Source organism: Anoplolepis gracilipes, chromosome 13 (assembly GCF_047496725.1).
Source record: "Anoplolepis gracilipes chromosome 13, ASM4749672v1, whole genome shotgun sequence".
Taxonomy (NCBI): domain Eukaryota; kingdom Metazoa; phylum Arthropoda; class Insecta; order Hymenoptera; family Formicidae; genus Anoplolepis; species Anoplolepis gracilipes.
This window is the reverse complement of record NC_132982.1, coordinates 9,058,728-9,080,251: the sequence shown is the minus strand read 5'-3', so window position 1 is coordinate 9,080,251 and position 21,524 is coordinate 9,058,728. Positions and strand designations below refer to the sequence as shown.

Sequence of the window (21,524 nt, the reverse complement as noted above, 5' to 3'; positions counted from 1 at the left end):
TCCGAACCGGTTGAGGTACAAACGAAATGAAAAGAGGTACAAACAGGTACAAACGATTCTCTTTCGAACCCCGTTGGCCGTTTCGCGATATCTAAAAAAATAGCGGAAATACCGGTATAGCGTTACTCTAAAACTAAAAATGGCCGTATTTCCGAACCGGTTGAGGTACAAACGATTTGAAAAAAGGTACAAACAGGTACAAACGATTCTCTATCGAACCCCGTTGGCCGTTTCGCGATATCTAAAAAAATAGCGGAAATACCGGTATAGCGTTACTCTAAAACTAAAAATGGCCGTATTTCCGAACCGGTTGAGGTACAAACGATTTGAAAAAAGGTACAAACAGGTACAAACGATTCTCTATCGAACCCCGTTGGCCGTTTTGCGATATCTAAAAAAATAGCGGAAATACGAGTTTAGCGTTAATTTCAAAACTTGAAAATCGCTGTATTTCCGAACCGGTTGAGGTACAAACGAAATGAAAAGAGGTACAAACAGGTACAAACGATTCTCTTTCGAACCCCGTTGGCCGTTTCGCGATATCTAAAAAAATAGCGGAAATACCGGTATAGCGTTACTCTAAAACTAAAAATGGCCGTATTTCCGAACCGGTTGAGGTACAAACGATTTGAAAAAAGGTACAAACAGGTACAAACGATTCTCTATCGAACCCCGTTGGCCGTTTCGCGATATCTAAAAAAATAGCGGAAATACCGGTATAGCGTTACTCTAAAACTAAAAATGGCCGTATTTCCGAACCGGTTGAGGTACAAACGATTTGAAAAAAGGTACAAACAGGTACAAACGATTCTCTATCGAACCCCGTTGGCCGTTTCGCGATATCTAAAAAAATAGCGGAAATACCGGTATAGCGTTACTCTAAAACTAAAAATGGCCGTATTTCCGAACCGGTTGAGGTACAAACGATTTGAAAAAAGGTACAAACAGGTACAAACGATTCTCTATCGAACCCCGTTGGCCGTTTCGCGATATCTAAAAAAATAGCGGAAATACCGGTATAGCGTTACTCTAAAACTAAAAATGGCCGTATTTCCGAACCGGTTGAGGTACAAACGATTTGAAAAAAGGTACAAACAGGTACAAACGATTCTCTATCGAACCCCGTTGGCCGTTTCGCGATATCTAAAAAAATAGCGGAAATACCGGTATAGCGTTACTCTAAAACTAAAAATGGCCGTATTTCCGAACCGGTTGAGGTACAAACGATTTGAAAAAAGGTACAAACAGGTACAAACGATTCTCTTTCGAACCCCGTTGGCCGTTTCGCGATATCTAAAAAAATAGCGGAAATATCGGTATAGCGTTACTCTAAAACTAAAAATGGTCGTATTTCCGAACCGGTTGAGGTACAAACGATTTGAAAAAAGGTACAAACAGGTACAAACGATTCTCTATCGAATGGCATTAATGAAATTAAAATATCTTAAAGTCGAGCGCTGGCCATTTTTTGATTATTTTTTATTTCCGAACCGGTTGAGGTACAAACGAAAAAAAGTGTGGTACAAACAGGTACAAACGACGTACAAACGAACTATATTATTAATTTTTTTTTTTCATAAAGTCGGGCGCCAGGTTCACATCGGTTTCTATTCTTACGCATTGTGCTAATATATTTATGAACAACAAATAAATATAATAAGAAGCACTCTAATGAGTTGAAAATTGAACATATTTTTTATTACTGTTCCGTTCTTGTTATTCTATTTGTTATAAAATTAAAAAAATAAATAACAAAAATAACGTGTGTATAACGAGCAAATTTTAATACTTTATTAATTAATACACTGAAAAAAATAGTGTTGAATCAATAACATCATTGTAGTTAAAATTTATTTTATTAATTCAACAACATTATTAATCAATTTAATACGCCACGTATTGATTTGATTAATAATGTTGTTGAATTAATAAAATAAATTTCAACTATAATGATATTGATTCAACATTTTTTTTTTGTTTTCAGTGTATCATGAGTGCCATGTATGAGATTAAAATCGCGGAAATTATTAGAAGCGTAAATTGAAAGAAAATAAACGGTCTTCTCCTTCGTGGAAACTCGGAATTGTTATAGCCCGAGAAATCGGTGACTAAGCCAGCCCTGCACTTCTAATCCTATATCCATGTGTTAAAGCTAAAGGAAAACGGCGAGGGAAAGTTGTTCCGGGTATTTCTGATCCCTTCCCCACTTTCCCTTGCGATCACGGTCGCGTTTCAAGGGTGGTGGCGACCGTGAAAGTCTCAGGGAGTGAGCACAGCAAGAGAGCGTCGAAGGAGGGTTGCGAGAGATAGAGGGGGGAGAAGAAGGGACGGAGAAGGATCGAGCGAGAGATAGATGAAAAACAAGGATAACAAAGGAAACATTGAGAGAGAGAAAAGGGAATGCGCTGAATCATGGGTGAAAGTGTTCAAGTTATCCGAGGAACGAAAGTCGAATGTTACGACGCGATCAAATACTAAAGAATGATTAAAGAAAACTAAATGAAAAAGTGAAAAATAAAAAAATTTTTTAAATATGAGTAGGATATATAAAATAAAAACAAGAAGAAAAAAAATTTAGAAAAATACACCACGAAATAGTAAATATCTTTAGCATCCAAATAGATCGAAATTATGAAATGGAATAAATTGCAATATTGTAATAAAAATCTCAACTTGTCTACGTTTATATAATATATATCGTGTATCATATATATTTTATAATGAATTAATATATCATCTACGTTTACTACGTTACGCAGGATTCGCGTTGAAAAAATTTCGTTCAAGGACATTTAAAATTTCAAAATGTACGATTAAAATATAATGCAATGAAATAATTAAACAGAAGATAAAAACTTTCTTAATAAAAGTAAACATGAAATATAGATAATAAATATTTCTTTGTCGCTAATTCTGGGCTTACAGTTTCATTACATAACAAAGGCACATGTAAAACATAATTAAATAAAGCTGAAATACGAAATAACTAAAAATAGATCGGAGCGTGTTAAAAAGACGGATAAAGATAAATGTCGGTTAAACAGGGTTCGGACGGAGATCGGAACCGAAGGGAAAGGGACAAGAGCGTGGAAAAGAAGAGGGTGTGATTCACGGAAAAGGGCTGAAGATAGGCGAGATAGGGACGGAGCGAGAGAGCGATAGAAGCAAGAGGGGGTTGCTGGTCCGACCGAGGCATAGGCTTTTCGGTGCGCGGGGTGACTCACCCCGCATTAACCGGCCGGTTACGCCCATTCGAAAGATGGCCGCCTGCTGATCGACCAATTAGATCCCGCGAAGTGGCTCGTGCCAAAAAAGTGCGGGCCAACGCACCCTTCGCCTGACCACCCCGTCGACGAACGTCAACGAGGAGTGGTTTTATTTTATTTCTCCTTTTTCCTAAACTTTAACCCTCCTCCCTTCTCGCACGCCCTTCCTCCCCCCCCCTTGCCCCCGAAACATCTCACCAAATCGTGAAAAAAATATTTCCCGCTCCCAGACATCTTTGCGTATCCCCTCTTGCTGTCTTTCTTTTTTCCTCCCGTCAGCACCCCACGTTTATTTTTTCCCCCTCACGAAAACTCGACGCGGGAAACGCGAGCTCGTTCGTTTCCGGTAGCATAATTCTGATCATAGTGCAGTAATAGATGTGAAACAATCTGTAGTATATATATATATATATATATATATATATATATATATGATTATTTTACATTTTATTATCACAATTACAATATTTTTATAATATAATAACTTTTTACATTTATATTAAGTTATCCTTTCGCGCGACATCAAAATAAAATTAAAAAAAAGCTATAATATATAAAATTCTATTGTAATTATTATTTTACATATGGATTGAAACATATAACTTGTGTAATAATGATTATTATTGTACAAATTAATTTAAACTTTTGCCAATCGATTAAGAAATTATAGATATTTAACAAGTTTATTTAATAATTTAAAGATGATATATAAAAGAAAGGCTCTTGCGTGTGAGAATTAATTCGAAACTTGAACTGAAAAGAAAGATTCGAAAAACGGACCAATACATTCGATTATACTTATGCTTTATTATTTTAGCTTTTAAACAAAATTTGCGCTTTTCTTATTACGCTGGCTTTTATTATTTCCCTGTTTTTTTATTTATAGTTTAAAGATGACTTATTACAACGTCTCTATGTACAATAATAGTTATATTTTTTGTCGAAAAAAGTCTCTTAAATTTAAATATTCTCCAAACTGACTAATATATAAGATAACATAAAAAGTTATGTGTAATAAATAAAAAATGTATTTATTAAAAAATCAGTGAAACTTTGCAATCTGTGAAAATTTTGAATATGTTAGAAGATTAACTGTGTTATATGTAAGAAGAAAGAAAAGAAAAAAAAAAGGGATTTTGTCAAAACGTAACAATTTAATAATCAATACGTCTTAATATTACAATTAACGTAATGTAACGTAACAATTAATCACAACTTTTTTATGTGTATTTTCATATTTATTTTTTTACTTGAATGCTTTGTATAATTTATATGTTTCGACATTTTTTCGTAACAAGTTAAAATAATTTAAAAAAAAAACAGAATATAAAGTTCTCATTAAATTGCATTGAAATTTTTAAAAATTTTAATTAAAAATTAGAAATTTTAACCTAGTTAGAAACTTAAATAATTTTCAAAGTGTTAATCTTGTTAATCGATTTAATGAACATTCAGTTTATCGAATGTGTTTTGTAAAATCTTAAAATAATTCTATCAAAGTTGTTCTTGCAATCATTTTTATTATTTTTATTCCTAGTTTTTTAACGCCACACATTATTCAACGTTGAAATAAATATAAATATTATATAATACAATTGTAAAATGTTATATTATACAATTCGAACAGAACAATAGGCGATTGCAGTAACGATTGCATTTTTTAATTTTAGGACGCTTTCCGAGAAAAATCTGGAAGATTATTTTTTTTAGGTTTAGCCTAGAACTAATCCTACGCCCATGGATTCCTAGAAGGCGACACGCTTGGGATTGGTCGGACATGCGTACGTATGTGTTGAGTCTTTAAATTAACAGCTCTTTAGGGTAGTATTGTAGATATGCGACGTTTCGAGACCGAATTTCCGAGCCTATCGTTAGATCACACAATGAATGGAATTTTCTAACGCTGTTTACCTTGAGGCTTTTCTCTCGGCGAAGTAACCTTCCGCTACCTGAGCTACGATTTGTCAGTAGGTAAAACGAAATTTTTTGAAGAGCCTAGAGTGTAGCATCACCCGTATTTCGAAATTCGAAAGTCCAGGCTCGAGGGAAAAATTGACAAATAATATGATATACCTAAAGATCTTTAAAAGAAAAATGACTGGCGATTTATAAAAGCAGATAAAGTATTCGATGTTGAAATTAAGTAAAAAATTGCGCGAATAAATCAATTGACACACGTGATAGAAATACGAAAAACAATAGCGATTTACAATTGCGAGTATAAAATAATTTACAACCAGAAATTTTGAATCTCTTTTACGAATAATCAAATTTAAATACAATTGTAAAACAAAAATCAACATTTCCTTAATTTTTTCCTGTATTTGTTTCTATTTTTTCTATATATTTTTTTTTCAAAAAAAAGGAATAAAGTAATTCAATTCTTTATATATTCAATATCAAAATGTATGTTGCATTTTATTTTTTTCTATTTTATTTTAAATATTTTTTCCTATGTTTCTACTATTTATACTCTGTGAAAGAAACTAAAAGAAGATTATTTATCTAATCGCGTTTATAAATAATAAAACGGTACTGATAAAAGAATCAAAAATCTAATATAGAATCTAGATAGCTGAGGCTAAATCTGTGATTTCTAAAGAAAATTTAATTTTACAAAAGAAATTTCTGTTAATCTCTGTCTGCCACATGTATTATATTTCTTAGAGAAGGGCAATAAATTTACGATAATTCTGTACGAAAATGGAAAGTAAGTGAATCAGAAAGAGGACGGTTATTTTTCTCTCAACGGTTCAGCAAATTAGTTTCCAACCCGGAAGTACTCTATGAGGAACTTTCTTGCGGAGGTTTAGTGAGGGGGATGAATGGGCGTGCCAGGTACAGCTGAATGGTTAACGAGATCTTCTCTCGTTTCACAGGCAGTCTTGTACGTGTGTTACATGTCAGCCGTGTGTGTCTAACCTGCATGCACGCGATATTATATCTTGTACTGGTACTAGAAATCCTTTTTAAAACGTGAACGTTCGGAAACAGCAGTATTTGAGTCACGCGTGAAATCATCGAATACACATCACGGAAACTTAACAAAAAAAAAAAAAAAAAAAAAAAAAAAAATTACTAATAATCGAATTTATAAGTATATTAAAAAAGAATAAATTTATTACTCGTTAGACTTTAAATAGTACTCGCGATTATTATATTATAATAATGTTCTCACGAATCGTGGACAGCTACTTTACCATTTTATAGGAGAAAAATCACGAAAAATCTGCATATTCGTAATCGAATTCAGGGTGTCTACTCTCTGGAAAAACATGGAAAACCTGAAAAAATGAAAGATTCAAAGATTTCTTTTGTATCTGGAAAAATCAGAAGTCTCGTGGAATTTTATTAGGATTCAGGGAATTTTTTCGAAAATTCTTTTTTTGATCATTTTGCTCTTCATCTTGTAAACAGTCAGCCATGTGTGTAAAACTGGCGTCTCACTTCGTGGAAATTTATTAATTGTCGAGAGTTTTGGGTTTATTTTTAATAAAGTATTTTTCTAGAGTTTTTGGATAAAACAAATAGTTCTGACTATTGAACAAAAAAAAAAATTTCAAACAGATGTCAAGTTTATTGCGTCTTGCTTTCTTTATTGATTTTTTTAAGCATTTCTTATCAGATTTTAAGCGTTTGAAAATTCTACGATAGTTTTATATATCAAAAATACGTGGAAAATCAGAGAATTTTGCGGGAATATTTTTACAAAATTTGAGTAGACACCCTGGAATTCTTCGTCATTACAACGCGAAGCGTCCTCGGGATGGTGACCTAAATTCGAAAAAGGGGTAACGACCCCGTAGAAAAAGGGGGAATCGCTCCCATAGATCCGTTTGTTCCTCTACTCCTTTTCTTCTTTTTTTTTTTTGTACGATCGCAAATGGCGTGCCTTCTCTTTGAGATCTCGACTGCGCGGCACGGCCGATGGAAACCGGGCCGATGTCCTTCCTGAACCGGCCATTTCGGAGAACCAGAAGCACGTGCAACACCTTCCTCGTCGTACTTTTACTTACTGCTTATCCGTCTCGCACTCACGCGTGAAACAAGCATAGGCGTCGTATCGATTCAATAACATTGATGATATTCACTATTAGAAAAATGATTTAAATAAAGTTAATAACAATAAACTTTAAAGCTGAAAAAGTGAGAAGCAAATTTTTGTCTCTGGTTAAAAAATCTTATAATTTTCTAGAAAATTTTAGAAATTTTTCAAAATTTAATTTATGAAGAATTCTAAAAAAAATCAGATTTTATTCAAATTTTTAAATATTTAAAAAAAAATTATAGGAAAGAAACCTCAGAATATTTTACATTTATACATATTATACATTCTTACAAAATTTATTTACGATTAGAATGTAGAATATATTTCTTATTATTCAGAATATTTATATGAGTGAATTTTAATGTGCTTCATTTAACGAAATATTTTTGAAAATCCGCAATTTATCAGCTTTTTTTATATTTGCCCTGTTTTTGAGTGAGGTTTCACATTTAGCGATACAAATTAACACAAGCATTATTCTATTTTTATTTTTCCGCTAAACATCGAACAAGGATAGGATGAAACATACGTTGATTTCCGTTAACACGTCTTTCTACTTTTGTCCGATGTCCAATGGAAAATAAAGATAGAATGATGCTTGCGTTTTTGTATCGCTAAATAAAATGCATTCAAAGACAGACAAATAAAAGCTGAATAAATCGTGAATTTCTCCAATTTCTAAAAATATTTCAGACGTTTTCAGATATACTTATTTGAAAAAATACAAGAAATAATGTGAATTTATACTCACAAATTTTTAGATTTCTTTCCTAAACATTTCTGACAAGTGTGCCAATTTTCATATATCTTAACATTTTCTGAGAAAGTTGTTTTAGAATTTTTATAGAAAATTTAAAGATTTTTATGAGAGAAATTCTGAGAATATTTTTCATTAATGTGTATTTTTTAAAAATATATTTCTCTATAGATTATAATTCTGATTATTATATATTATCATTGCAATAAAAAATTTCATTTAATTAAGTTTTTGCTAAAGATGCTTTGCTAAAGAGATGTAATAAAAAGTTTAAAAAGATACCGATTTTCTCTTGCACGTTTTGTTACGATTTTTACGACTACGTTTACGCGTGTACCGCGTGGAAAACTCACGAGACGCATTAAAGCTCTTTGGGGGAGTGTTTAGTTCCACCTTCCCCCCTATTCGATATCGACCCCGCTTGTATTTTCCCGACCCAATGCGAGGGGTCGATGGCTACCCCTCTCTGCTGCTCCCGGAAATCGTGGCTATGTCTCTCAGAAGCGATCATACAACAATGGATTTTATTTCCTGAAAAGTTTGTGTATTTCTCTCTCTTCATTTATTTAATGACATAATATGATTTTTATGATATAAACGCTACAATTGATATTAATTTGAAGAATAAAAGTATCTAACTTTCTTTAATACACTGAATATTAAGTTTGTTTCTGAGAAATATTTATCGTGTACATGTTATATGTATATGTATCGGGAAATAAAAGAAAAAAATTTGTAAATTTTATTATAATATTAAGGGGGAATAGGTAGTCAGAAGGGCGAAAAAATAGGGTTTTTCTCGAATTTTTTATAAAAAAACGAATGAAGTTATTTATTCAGAAACTTTTGCATGATATTAAGTAACATTTGAAGAACATTTGGTAATTTTTTCATAAAAAAATAACAATAATTATAGCAGTTGTGAATATTTTACTGAAAAAACTTGTTTTTCAGGTGAACATGATAACTTGAGACAGGATCATCTGAAGTAAACAAACCAAAAAGATTTCGTTAGTAGATGACCTTGTCTTCCGTGTGAACGAAGGATTTTGAAAGAAATTAAATTTTGAATTTTTTAGAAAACTTTGAAGTGAAAGTGACGATTTTTGTTTAAAAATCGACCATTTTATTTTTGTAAAACAAGTTCTAATCATAAAAAAAAAAAAAAAAATCCTTCATTTACATGGAAGACAAGGTCATCTACTAACGAAATCTTTTTGGTTTGTTTATTTCAGATGATGCTGTCTCAAGTTATCATGTCCACCTGAAAAACAAGTTTTTTCAGTAAAATATTCACAACTGCTATAATTATTGTTATTTTTTTATGAAAAAATTACCAAATGTTCTTCAAATGTTACTTAATATCATGCAAAAGTTTCTGAATAAATAACTTCATTCGTTTTTTTATAAAAAATTCGAGAAAAACTCTATTTTTTCGCCCTTCTGACTACCTATTCCTCCTTAAGTGAAGCTTGATCATGACTTTACTTTTGTCTCAGTTTATGATTTTTCCAACAGACTCATACTTATTGGATGAATCTGATACGCATTTTGAAATATACTACATATACTGAAAGAAAAGAGAAATATTTAACTTGTTAATTAATTCTATTAGCCATTCGCATATTTAAAATCTATACACATACAGGCACATTTGTAAAAGCATTTTTTTCATACAGTAGAAGTAGAAACAAAATGAGAAGAAATTATTTTTGCCAATATCTTAATAGCGATTCTCGCAGGCGAACGGTCTTTCTTAATAAGCTCGCTCAATAACTGGGCCGATCGCGGCCAAAATTCCTGGCGAGTTTCTTCGAAAGGAGATCAGGAGGGTCTTCCGCAGTTTTATCGGTTGCCAGTGGCAACGCCTTGAGCGAAACCTTTGCCGCCGCGAGGATCCGCGTGCCGGCTTTTCCGGGAGAGACTCGCTGTAGCAGAAAGAAAGGGAAAAGGGAGCTCGAGGAAACGGGACAGGAGGGATCGACTTTTCTGTGGATGATAGAGACGAGAGAGACAGTTCAACACTTTCCCTCTCTTTCGCTTAAAGTCGAGAGGAAACTACGCTCTGTGGTACAGAATCGGAGACCGTTAGTTCTAAAAAAACTCGTGGATACATATGTCTCAGAGAGATACGTGTTTATTCCACTTGCTTGAGTTTCTCGTACGCGACAGTTACGGAAATGACAGTGTCGTAAATATTTTTATTTCCGGATTCGACGGATTGCGATTTTCAAATCGCGTCTAAATACTCACGCATCACGACTGGTGGTCTTGAAAAGAATTAGCGATTAATTTGTTATTATAATTGAACACAGGAGAAAGAAATAAAAGTATACAAGTTTCTTTAATATTATTCATTTATATAAAGTTTTAATTTATATAAAAATTATATTTTATAAATTATTATTATTAATTATATTTTATATAAAAATGCTTTACACTTCACTTTCAAGATATTATTTCGTTTTTTTTTTTTCGATCATATTTGCGCGTTTTTAATTATTTTTTTATAGAGTTTTAAAAAACTTACGGCAATGATTTTTTGTTTGCCTTAAATTTGCGTTGATAAAATTACTTTATGCTTAATCAATACTGATTATTACTTAACTTAAAAGATTAAATAATAAAATAAAAGAGCAAGAAGGCGATGTTTGCCGTGCTTTGACTAATATATTTTCGTGTACGTTTATAACATTATTGTTTTTATTTCTAGTTATCTTATCTCTTTTAATCGCTCTATCTACTTTTATCAGTAGTGTACTTTATACTGTCGATTAGTTTTCATTACTTGCATATTTTTTCAACGATCGGGAATTATCGATGCATAACTGCTTATAATCGAAAAATAATTTTTCGCTGATAATTTTTCTACAATATTATCTGTTACTTCAGCCACCCATTCTGATAGTAAATTAGACTATTCAATTAATGATATAAATTATATAATTATTAGACGATTGAGAATGTAAAAAATAAATAATAATTAATTATATTAAATAAGTTATTAAATAATTTTTTTAAGTTAGTGGGAAAATCTCTTCGTATATGTATCGATAATAAGAAAAATCATAAGAGATATGATCGAAATAAGATTACGTTATTCTTAAGTTAATCTTTTTTATTTTATGATCTTATAAAAAAAAAAACAACAACAATTTTGACCTGGGCATCTAATAAAATCGGTGAAAAAGTACTAATGTAGGGATATATTTATTTAATATTATATATATATTAATATATAAATAAGTTCATTTTTTATCAACACTCTCATCACACGATTATATTTTTTTTGAAAATTGTGAGGTCACTCTTTCACGAGGCAGAAGTGTATCGCATCTCGAGTTATTTCAGCGAGACAGATTTGTAGATATGAATTGTGGAATGCTTATAGATAATTAATAAGAAACGAATAGAAGAGCGGAATATTATACTGACAGTATATTTCATGTATCATGCTTTACGTTAAACACGTGCTTTCTTTTCTCACCAAAAGATCTCTTTGAATTTTTCATAAGTAACGATGGCACATTCTTCCTCGGTGCTTTAACACGGAACATTATCGTGTAATGTTCTGAGCGATAACTTGGTTTCTTCCATCATAAAAAGTTATAATATTTGATGAAGTTTCTTACGCTTTCCATTTCAACTCTTAGTGTTAGTACATACATTCCATTCAATCGATGCCATTTGTGTGCAGCTTCGTTCTTAATTAAATAACAAAGGTCGCTCGATATACGAGTCTCAATCTATTCGACGCGACAGACTGACTTTTTTTTTTTCATTTAACGCGGGCGTCAAGTCCGATCAACGTTTTCACGTATTATAGCTCGCAGGTCGTAAACGTTAACGGTCGACCTTAGTTATGAGACTTGACTGATCGTCGAGAGGAGCCGAGGGAGCCTTAAGAATACTCCAGCATCTTTTTCTACAGCCTGCGGACGGTCTCTGATAATTGAAGACCGAGAACCCTCGTTTAACCTTTACGGCCAACAGAATTATACTATTTCCGCGAAATAGTCGCCTCGACAGGCGCTAGAGTCCTCTAGAATTCGGACCCGGCCCCCGCATGAATATTCCCAGGGACCGCTCTTATGGCCGCTGCAATGCTCTTCGATATTTCGAAGCTGACAATGCGCAAGCACTCCTGCCCAGAAATGTAAAAATCTTCTAATTAAAATTTATTTAGATATAAAGTTGGGAGTGTAGTTATTTTATTAAAGTGACTCATTTTCGGTTTGTTATTTTTCTGAAAAGTAATGTTACCTAACTCGTTAGGTATTGTTAGTTGCTTAAAAAGTGATGAGTCGTTACAATTTTTTTTTATACTTCTAATAGTATTACTATAAATAAAATTGATATTTTTTAATATTAAAATATAGTAGAAACGGTATATAATTTTCATATTGATTTTCCTATTAATATAAAATATATAATATCTTTATATTTTAATATGAGAGAAGCTTTTTTTAAGGAAAAAATTTCAAAAAAAATTTTTTTTTAGTTTGCTGTAAGTATAAATAAAAAATATATTTAGTTTGTTTTTCTGAATAGATTTATAAATATAGACAAAATTGCCTTTTTTCTACTTTATGCAATTTCAAAATCTTGACAAGATCCGCTAATTTACGAATCAAATTTATTTTAATGTAAAAAAATCTATAGGAATTATATAATGTGCTTTAAAATAAAAGTTATGATTTTAAAATTTATTAAAATTATTTATTATTAGTTTTTATTTTCAAAGAATTTAATGCTTTCTACATATGTTTTCTCGAACGAAAATCATGTTCTCTTTGTGTAAATTTAGAAAATAACGATAAAAATAACAATTAAATTTTATACACATTATGTTTATTATTAAATGAATGTATGAAAATTATTTTCTTAAAGTTAATGTAGTTTAATGCTTTTAAAAGATAGAACATATAAAAGAGATACAAATGGAGTTTGATATATTTTTTATGATAAAAGTTATTATGATTCTTTTTTTATTTACTTAAAACTATTAGAATATATAATAAATATTTTATTAAATGTTTTATACAAACTATAATAATAATTAATTGATATTAAAAATTAATTGGACATAATTCTATAATTCAAGATGTTTTTGTTTCATTTATGGTGTTGAGAACTTTTTTTCTTAAGACAAAAATATATAATTATGAATTAAACACTACTGACGGAAAGAAAGACAAATAACAAGAATATAAAACATTCATGTAGATTAAAATTTATAACTGCATTTGCAACAAATACTATTAAATTCAATGCCTCATCAATATTACATGAATATCACAAAACTTTATGCAATTAATACAAAAATAAATATATAATAAAAGAATGTTAATGCTCGATAATTAATAATCAATATTTACATTTTATAAAAGAATTTCAATCAGATATAATTGGTATTGTATTAACATTGTAATATCAAAATTATGATGATACTACTTTCAATTAAGATTAATTTTAACGCAAAGCAAACACAATAAGATTTTAATAAAAGACTATCAATTAGAAAATTGTATAAATGTGTTTGGCGTGTGATTGTCCATTGAAGCGCAAATAGCAAGCGTAATATCATGTAACTCAGAGAAAATGGTAGCAAGAATGGTAATCTTGCGAACTACAGGCGGCGCCACCAATTGGGACAAAGAAATCGCAAATTCTAAATTTTTAGATAATATAAGATCGAAAAAATATATGTTATTAATTATTACATACGTATATTAATAAATGGAATTTGTTGCTGATATAAACATGTTAAGTGATGACAATTATATTGATTTATTTGTTTCTTATTTTTGCATTATTTATATTTATATTATTAAACAGATAATTATAGAATTATCAAAAAGCTTTGTTGCCTCTTTCTCTTTTCTCTTACAATAATATAAAAATATTGTAAAAACGAATAACGTTGAAAAAATCTTTGTGACTAATCGATATAACGTTGATTAAAATAATGACAATTCTACAATAATAAGTTTATTTAGCATTATTGGCTAAGAAATAGCAATGTATTAAGATTATATATATTTCGAATTTAGTATATACCTTTTTCTATCTTGTTTTAATTAATGTATGTCTCTATATTGTAATTATGTATGAGAAATTTATAAGAGCTGTTTTTATACCGATGTATTGAACTTTAAAATTAAAAAACGCTAATATAGAGTTATACGAATTTTTTTTTCAACATTCTACAGTTTTAAAAATTTTATTATAATTTTGAAGAATCATAAAGACTAAAGCACACTTTAGAAAAGAGTTATATTAATCTAATGCAACCTGTAATATTCGATTACTAAATGATTTTTTTATATTTTATAAAAATGATTAATATAATTAAAACTTTTATAATCCGATAGTTTGAATACAAAGATATTCGATATTACTAAAGTATTTTCTCTGTACATTTCTTTTTCTTTATTTATGTATTTCTTTTCTTTTTGTCTTGTGTATATTCCGAGTAATATGAAATTCCGAATATTATGATATTTGTGTGTAAATCTAATTCCCGTAATTTTCATATAAAATTAATAATTATAGTCCTTATCCAATTATTTGAAAATTTTTTTTAATCATGCTACTTTGTTTTCTGTTTCAGAAAATGGCGCATCCAGATTCGGACGGCATTGTAGCATCTCTCCACCCCCTTTACGAAGGGTGAAGCCTCCATTCCACGAACCACAAAGCCACCCTTCATATAGGGTCAGTTCTCGGTCCCTCGTACGCTGAATATGAAAGTAACCTACAGAGTTTGAGATGAAAGGGGAGGGGGAGGTTCGATCCAAAGAGTCTCGCGGGAAATCTCCGGAAAATATTTTCACTATGATTACATTCGTAGCACCATCTACCAAGTTTCTCGAACAGTATGTTAATTTAAAATACTGTGCGTTGTTAAAGTAGAGTGACATAAGTAGAGACTCTTGCAATCGATGGATGGTACTGAGTCAATATTTTATACATGAAACGTGCAGGAAAATAACTATCGATACAGTAGAAATTGTCAAGTTTGCATGCATATCTTGTTGAGCTCAATTGTGATTGTATATTTTAAAAATTGTTATAATAGTTTGCACAAGAAAGAAAGAAAAAAAGAAATTTTTAATACAAAGTTACTCCAAGTTTAGACACGAATTGAACGACTTAATATTTATGCGTAATAAAATGAGTTATTTATTTTATTCACAACAATACATAATATTAAATTTTTAAATTTAAAATTTTTGCAATTTAATCTGATGAATTTTGACAATTATGAAAGTAACTTTTTTATAGGAATTTAAATTAGTTATCTTTTATCTAATCATATATTTCTGATATTAAGTAAGTTATTTAAACTTGTAAAGTATTTTATAAGAGATTTTTTTTTCATCTGAACATAATTTGCATATTAAAAATTATGATATAAAATGTACAAAATATATAGAATATATAAAAATAGAATGCATAGCATATATAGAAAAAAAAACATATAAAAAAAGAAACTTCTATGAATTTTTGAATGTAACTAACATTTATGAAGGTAAATAACATTTTATGAAGATGCTGTATTTCTAAATGTAAACTTATATATAAAAAAATTAACATGTAATATTAAATTAGAGATAGTTTTATAAATATATTTATTTATAAAACTATCTCTTTATGTATATATGTTTACACGTTCTCTGGATTTCTTTTTTAAAATCTGGTTAAACATTAGTTAAAACATCTAACATTCCAATCGTTTTAAATAATGCCTTTACAATACATAATATTAATAATAAAACAGATGATACATATAAAAAAATTACTAGTGCAAAGCATTATTTATTAAATCTACAAACCTTATTAATAGTTACCATATATAGTTGAAAATATCAACTTGACTGCACTTAGATACAATTATATTCCTCCTATAAGGGCAAATTATTGCGATTTTAAAGTACGTTTCTTGTTTACTTTAGATATAATATATATTTAATTAAAGAAATTCGATTTAATATATATATTTTAAAAAATAGAAAAAATGTTTCATACAACACACTGTTATGGTTCTAGCAACTCTTTTATTTTTCTCATAGAAAGTTCAACACCTTCCATCGCTTCTTTCGAAACCTACGACAAAAACCAATAAAATAAAGCGATATATCGTGATGATTTATATTCATTCATATAAAGTAAAAAAAGTTTTACATTTAAGAAATGAAGAAATCCATGTGGCAAATCTGGCAATATATCCAGCGTAACTTTGTTGTCAAGCGAGCGAAGCTTCCTCGCAAACATAATGCAATCATCGAGACAAGGATCAAACTCTGTTGTCTAAAAGCAAATTATATGTTTGAGATGCTCTCAATATTATCAATCTTAATTAAAGTAATTAAAACAAGACGCATTATTTCATATTATTGAAAGAATGTACAAAAGAATACCATTATCTTAATAGATGGTAAACGAGCTAATATATCGTCTGATGCAAGGTAAGGACTTATGAACGGATCCTTAAGCATCGTAATGTCTTTCTCAATTGTTATTGTATCTTTTACACCAAGTTGTCTGACATTCTTATCATTTCTTCCGCTGACATATTGCTTGAACCGAGACCACAATTTGTCATTTCGCTCTGAAACGTTACTATCTCTGCTGACACTGCTATTTTCCGCAATATGTGACGACACTGAAATGATGAAATTTTATTATATATTTATAAAAATGTTTTAATAAATTCTCGAGACTTTGCCTGCTTTTTCAGATTTTCGATATCTATTGAGATTTTTTTTTCAAAATTTACGATAATAAGAAAAATAAGATATGTATTAACAAGATACAATATAAATATTATGCGAGAATATGTTCGATTTGTATATACCATCGTCCTCTGTTACGCTGACAGCATTTAACATTGAATCGGATGTTGAGGATGCTAATTTTGACGCGCTGTTCGTGTTGTCTTCGTTTGGATACAAGGTAAGGTCATTTTTGTTAATTTCGGCAGAAGATTCTGTATCCGATTTGGCGCATTCTTCATTCTTAGATTTCCTGCATTATGTTATTATATTAATTAATTGTATTATATACAACCATTTTTTTTAGATAATGACATGCAATAGTGTGAAATAATTAATCTTTGTTTTTTTATTTTTTTTTGCACTTTCTATAAACATTTTTTGATCTTCATTATATAAAAATATATATATACTTTAATTTAAAAAAAGATTATAATAATATTAACTAAAGTTTCGTACTCTGTAAGTTCTTCATTATCAACTCCTGCATAAGCTATACAGGCTCGCACTATAAAACCAGATACTAATAACGGATCAGTATAAAGGAGCATACGAGACGATGAAAGAACGTTGTAATCGATAAGTACCGGCGCGTAAGCCATAAAAATACCATCAGGTTTTTTTATATTTAATTGTAGACATTTAAAGATTGCTCCCAAGTTTAAATTACCTCCCGCGGACTCACCTGTCGAAAAATATGATTTATAAAATTCTCAAGTTTCTACTGCATCGAAAATAATCAAATGCTATTATACATATTACAGACAAATGAAAAATAAAGTTTATTTTTCTCTTACCGGTAAATATCACTTTTTTTGCTGTACTTCCGAGTAATGTACTTGAATGCTTTAACGCCCATGCGTAAGCATACACTATCTCTTCAAGCGCACGTGGATAGGGAGCTTGCGGGGCTAAACTGTAATCTATGCTCAAGATTGGTACGTCGAGCATCGTAGCCCATTTATGTAAGTATATTACGTCCGATTGTGATGTCAGTGCGACGAATGCACCTCCGTGAGTATGAATAATTAGATCGTCGCATAGATCGTGTAATTCTCTCTCTCTACTTTCAGATCCGATCTTGATAAATTATTGTATCAACAAATAATATTATTACTCTCTTTAGCTAAATATTTTTAATCTCTATTAATTAATCTCTATTAAATTCTATAATTCTATTAACTCTATTTATCATATAATTTATATAATAGATAATTTTTATATTTAAATTAATGATATAATTATTAATTTTGTAATTTTCTAATGAATATATACATATTATAAGATGTAGTAATTGTTTATAAAAACTTATATAGCATGGATTATTTAGACTTTTATATATATTGTTAGAGTGATAAATATTGGATAGATTTTTATCATTGTTCATTATTTATCATTAAAAAGTTATTCATTAGCAAAAATGTATTTATTAATAAAAAAAGTTGATATTGTTAATGGTATTAAATGTGATAATTTGAGTCTTACAAAACATGAATTTTACATGATTGTAAAGAATAAATAAATTCTATATGTTATATAAAAACAATATTCATAAAAGTACGAAAATATAGATGTGTATATATACATATATTAAATAATTGAAAAAAGGGAGACAATAAATAAAGAAATTTTAAATTTTGAAAAATGAACGATTATATCGATAACAAGTTATGTAAGTATAGCAACATGACAGTAAAAACATAATATTTTTTTATCTTTTCCATTTTTATATATAATATATATGTAATAATAAACCCTCTACATATGTCAAGATCAAGATGATCCGTGCTATATAAATTTTTTAAACTATTAATGACGATATAAGTATTAGATTAATATTATATAATTTTATATAATTACTATAAATGGTTTAATTAATTATATAATATTTTGTGCATATACTATATTTAAACTAAAATATTACCATTCCTCGACGTCTTTTGGAACTCAATAATCTAAGTTGAATCGATTTCTTTCCAATGTGGCTATTTGGTATTGGAACTGAAACAGTTCCACCATCGAGAGTAGGCAGGATTAATTCCTTAGGTGGAACAGGTATTAGTTGATTGACAGCTAACGAAGGAGTTATTATGGATAGTATTTCTAAAAAACAAATATAATACATATTTTATTATTTAAATATATAAGTATAATTAAGAAAATAATTTTAAATGTCTGATCGACATTTGTTACAAACAGATATTAGCTTTTTCAGCCATTATATATATAGGTATACATTATAAAGTACATTAAATATATTTATTTATAAATATTATATGTACATATTTTAAGATTTAATTCATTAAAAATTTGTGATTTCTTTATTTCTTACTTAGTTCACTTAGATTCCAAAAAGATTGGAGAAAAAAAATATCAGCATACTGAGACATATTAATAATACGACATGCTCTTACTTCAGGATCCAAAAGATATTTGATAACATTACCACATCGTTCGAATACTGTACCATTATTATAATACCTCTCGCTATAAGATGTCATAGCAAACATTATCTTTCTAAATACCTTTTCTATGCTACTGCAAAACTGAAAAATATAATTATGTAAACTTGTTCTGACAAATATTATATATTATTTACAAATACCTGAAATCCCATCCATCTACCATAAAAACAATATTGATTAATATTTTCCACCATGTTGAAATATTCTTGACGGTTACGATTCATTACGAATAGTGATAATTTTCCATCGCTCATTACTTCTGTTTGCCATGTATACATTATTTTTAATTGTTGCAAAGATATATGTAACGTCACTAACAGCTGACAGCATGCTTCTATTTTTCTGGAAATTAAACGTATATAATCCAAAGCGTTATACCTTAAATGAAAATGATATATTCAGTTTCTACAATTTCAATTACTTTATGTGACGGCTCTTTCGGGAAAACATGGAGTTTCTCTGACGATATATCTTTTGGCAGATCTTTTCGGAATACATAATGCATTTGTCGACCATCGAGAGAAAACTTCTGTATCCATTTCCCGGAGTTTCCTCGTCGAAATCGAAATGTGACGCGAACTTGGCTATTTCATTGTACAGCGGCTGCAATTCGTCCAGCTGCTCTAAGATCACCAGTAGTGCATCTTTCAGCACAACACTGTTTTTGTTCCGATGAGACGTAAAGTATTCCACGCTAGCACGACACAATTTTCGCAAAGTATTCCATTGCAACGATTCAATATTTTCGGATGTTCTATTAAAATTATCGTTGATCGTCGACATTTGAGTGATCGTAGCGAACGTGTAACAATGACTGATATAAAGTTTTCTTTTTTGCTTTTGACCTTTGCTTTTGCTGTGACTAGCTATAAAATTATTTAACGAGCGACTATTATAAATAACTGCACCTTTGTGTAGTTTAACAACTATTAATAATTGTCTGCTAATTGACACTGGACTTTAAACATGTTGTGTCATTCTAAGCCAATGTTTACTTTGAAATTATATAATTATATAATTATATAATTATCACGCATTAACTTAATTTAATTATATAATTATATAATTAAATTAAGTTAATGCGTGATTTTCATTAAAATCAATTTAATACACTGTTATATTTATATATCGCATTTTATTTTGATTACACAGTTTAATATTCCGATAAAACAAATTTTATCAAAAATAGGTCACAATATCAGAATGTAGTTGGCCTTATTTGTTACATAAAACTCGACGTTTGACACTCGTGAGTTTTTTCCTTTGATTTTAATATTTTCAATCTACTTTAATAAATTAAATAGTCAGGATAGCTTCTTTTAAATCTACTTAATCTATAGGTTTGTTAAAAGTTCTTTTTTAAAATTTTAGTAGAAAACTGTTTACTGTGCTTATCCCTCTGAAGTAGAAACTCAATTCTTATATAAATTAAATTTATCGAAAACCTTTAGCCACATAAAAAATCTATGACAAAATTAAAGATTAAAAATAGAAGTAAAATGCCTCAAGTTTATGAGTAACTTACCGTCGTTGTGACCGTTCTTACAATCGCGCTTCACGATATAAACTGAGAATCATTTGCTCGCTTCATTTGCTAGAACGGTTGTATCTATATTTTTCTCTTTCCATAAAAAAATCCGATCAAATCGACCAAGATTGATATGCAAATAAGATTGATGTGTATACATGCAAATGAGACTATTGTGTAAAATATTCTACATTTTTATCTTATTTATGTATATTAAGCGGCCAGACAGATAACATGTTGTCTTATATAAGTAGTAATGTAATCATCATTAAAGATCCACACTTTTTTATACTTTTACATCGTATTAAATGCAATATGTGTGCGATATATAAGTATGTGTTTGGAATTTTTTAATGACGATCGCGTTACATAATAATTGCACGATAAATTGTAATAAATCAATAATGAGATTAATATAAAAGTGATTTCAGAAATTCTTTAAAGTATGTCGATCAACTTGTCAATTGAATAGAATATCTCTAAAAAGATTTTATAATAGTCTAGCGAGATAAATATGATAAAATGGTTCTTGAAGATAATTTAACGTAAGATATACAATATTTTGTAGTTTAAAAATAAGTTTGACATATTACAATATTAATAAATATGAGTAAAATTTTTTATTTCGTTTTTTATATTCTTTATTTAATAGAGATATTTAACAATGTTTGATTTAAAGAGTC

The 21,524-nt window shown here is 29.5% G+C and overlaps 1 protein-coding gene and 1 long non-coding RNA gene across 6 annotated transcripts in view; one reads left to right on the top strand and one right to left on the bottom strand.

Annotated features, from left to right (window-relative positions):
* LOC140672429 (uncharacterized) overlaps positions 1-15,217 on the top strand; it is a 70,520-nt gene extending 55,303 nt beyond the window's left edge. For 2 of the 3 annotated variants that reach the window (XR_012047893.1, XR_012047891.1), the window contains 2 exons: positions 4,937-5,047; positions 14,685-15,217. This is a non-coding gene — a long non-coding RNA (uncharacterized lncRNA). Of the gene's footprint in view, positions 1-4,936; positions 5,052-14,684 lie in introns of all 3 variants that reach the window. The other variant, XR_012047892.1, reaches the window with a different exon arrangement.
* A 501-nt stretch (positions 15,218-15,718) lies between these two features.
* On the bottom strand, positions 15,719-20,975 carry LOC140672422 (hormone-sensitive lipase-like). 3 transcript variants are annotated; one of them, XM_072904581.1, is made up of 11 exons: positions 20,839-20,975; positions 19,735-20,179; positions 19,454-19,655; positions 19,181-19,394; positions 18,773-18,951; positions 17,646-17,928; positions 17,308-17,533; positions 16,932-17,101; positions 16,495-16,739; positions 16,259-16,384; positions 15,719-16,180 (listed from the first exon to the last, which is right to left on the bottom strand). In XM_072904581.1, exons 2-11 carry the CDS (start codon positions 20,094-20,096, stop codon positions 16,112-16,114), a joined length of 2,076 nt encoding a protein of 691 aa, XP_072760682.1. In that variant the 5' UTR covers positions 20,097-20,179; positions 20,839-20,975; the 3' UTR covers positions 15,719-16,111. The 3 variants fall into 3 exon arrangements, with proteins under 3 accessions (XP_072760682.1, XP_072760683.1, XP_072760681.1); XM_072904582.1 differs by having other exon boundaries at positions 15,719-15,978; positions 16,103-16,180; positions 19,735-20,884; XM_072904580.1 differs by having other exon boundaries at positions 19,735-20,884.
* Between the last annotated feature and the right edge of the window lie 549 nt (positions 20,976-21,524).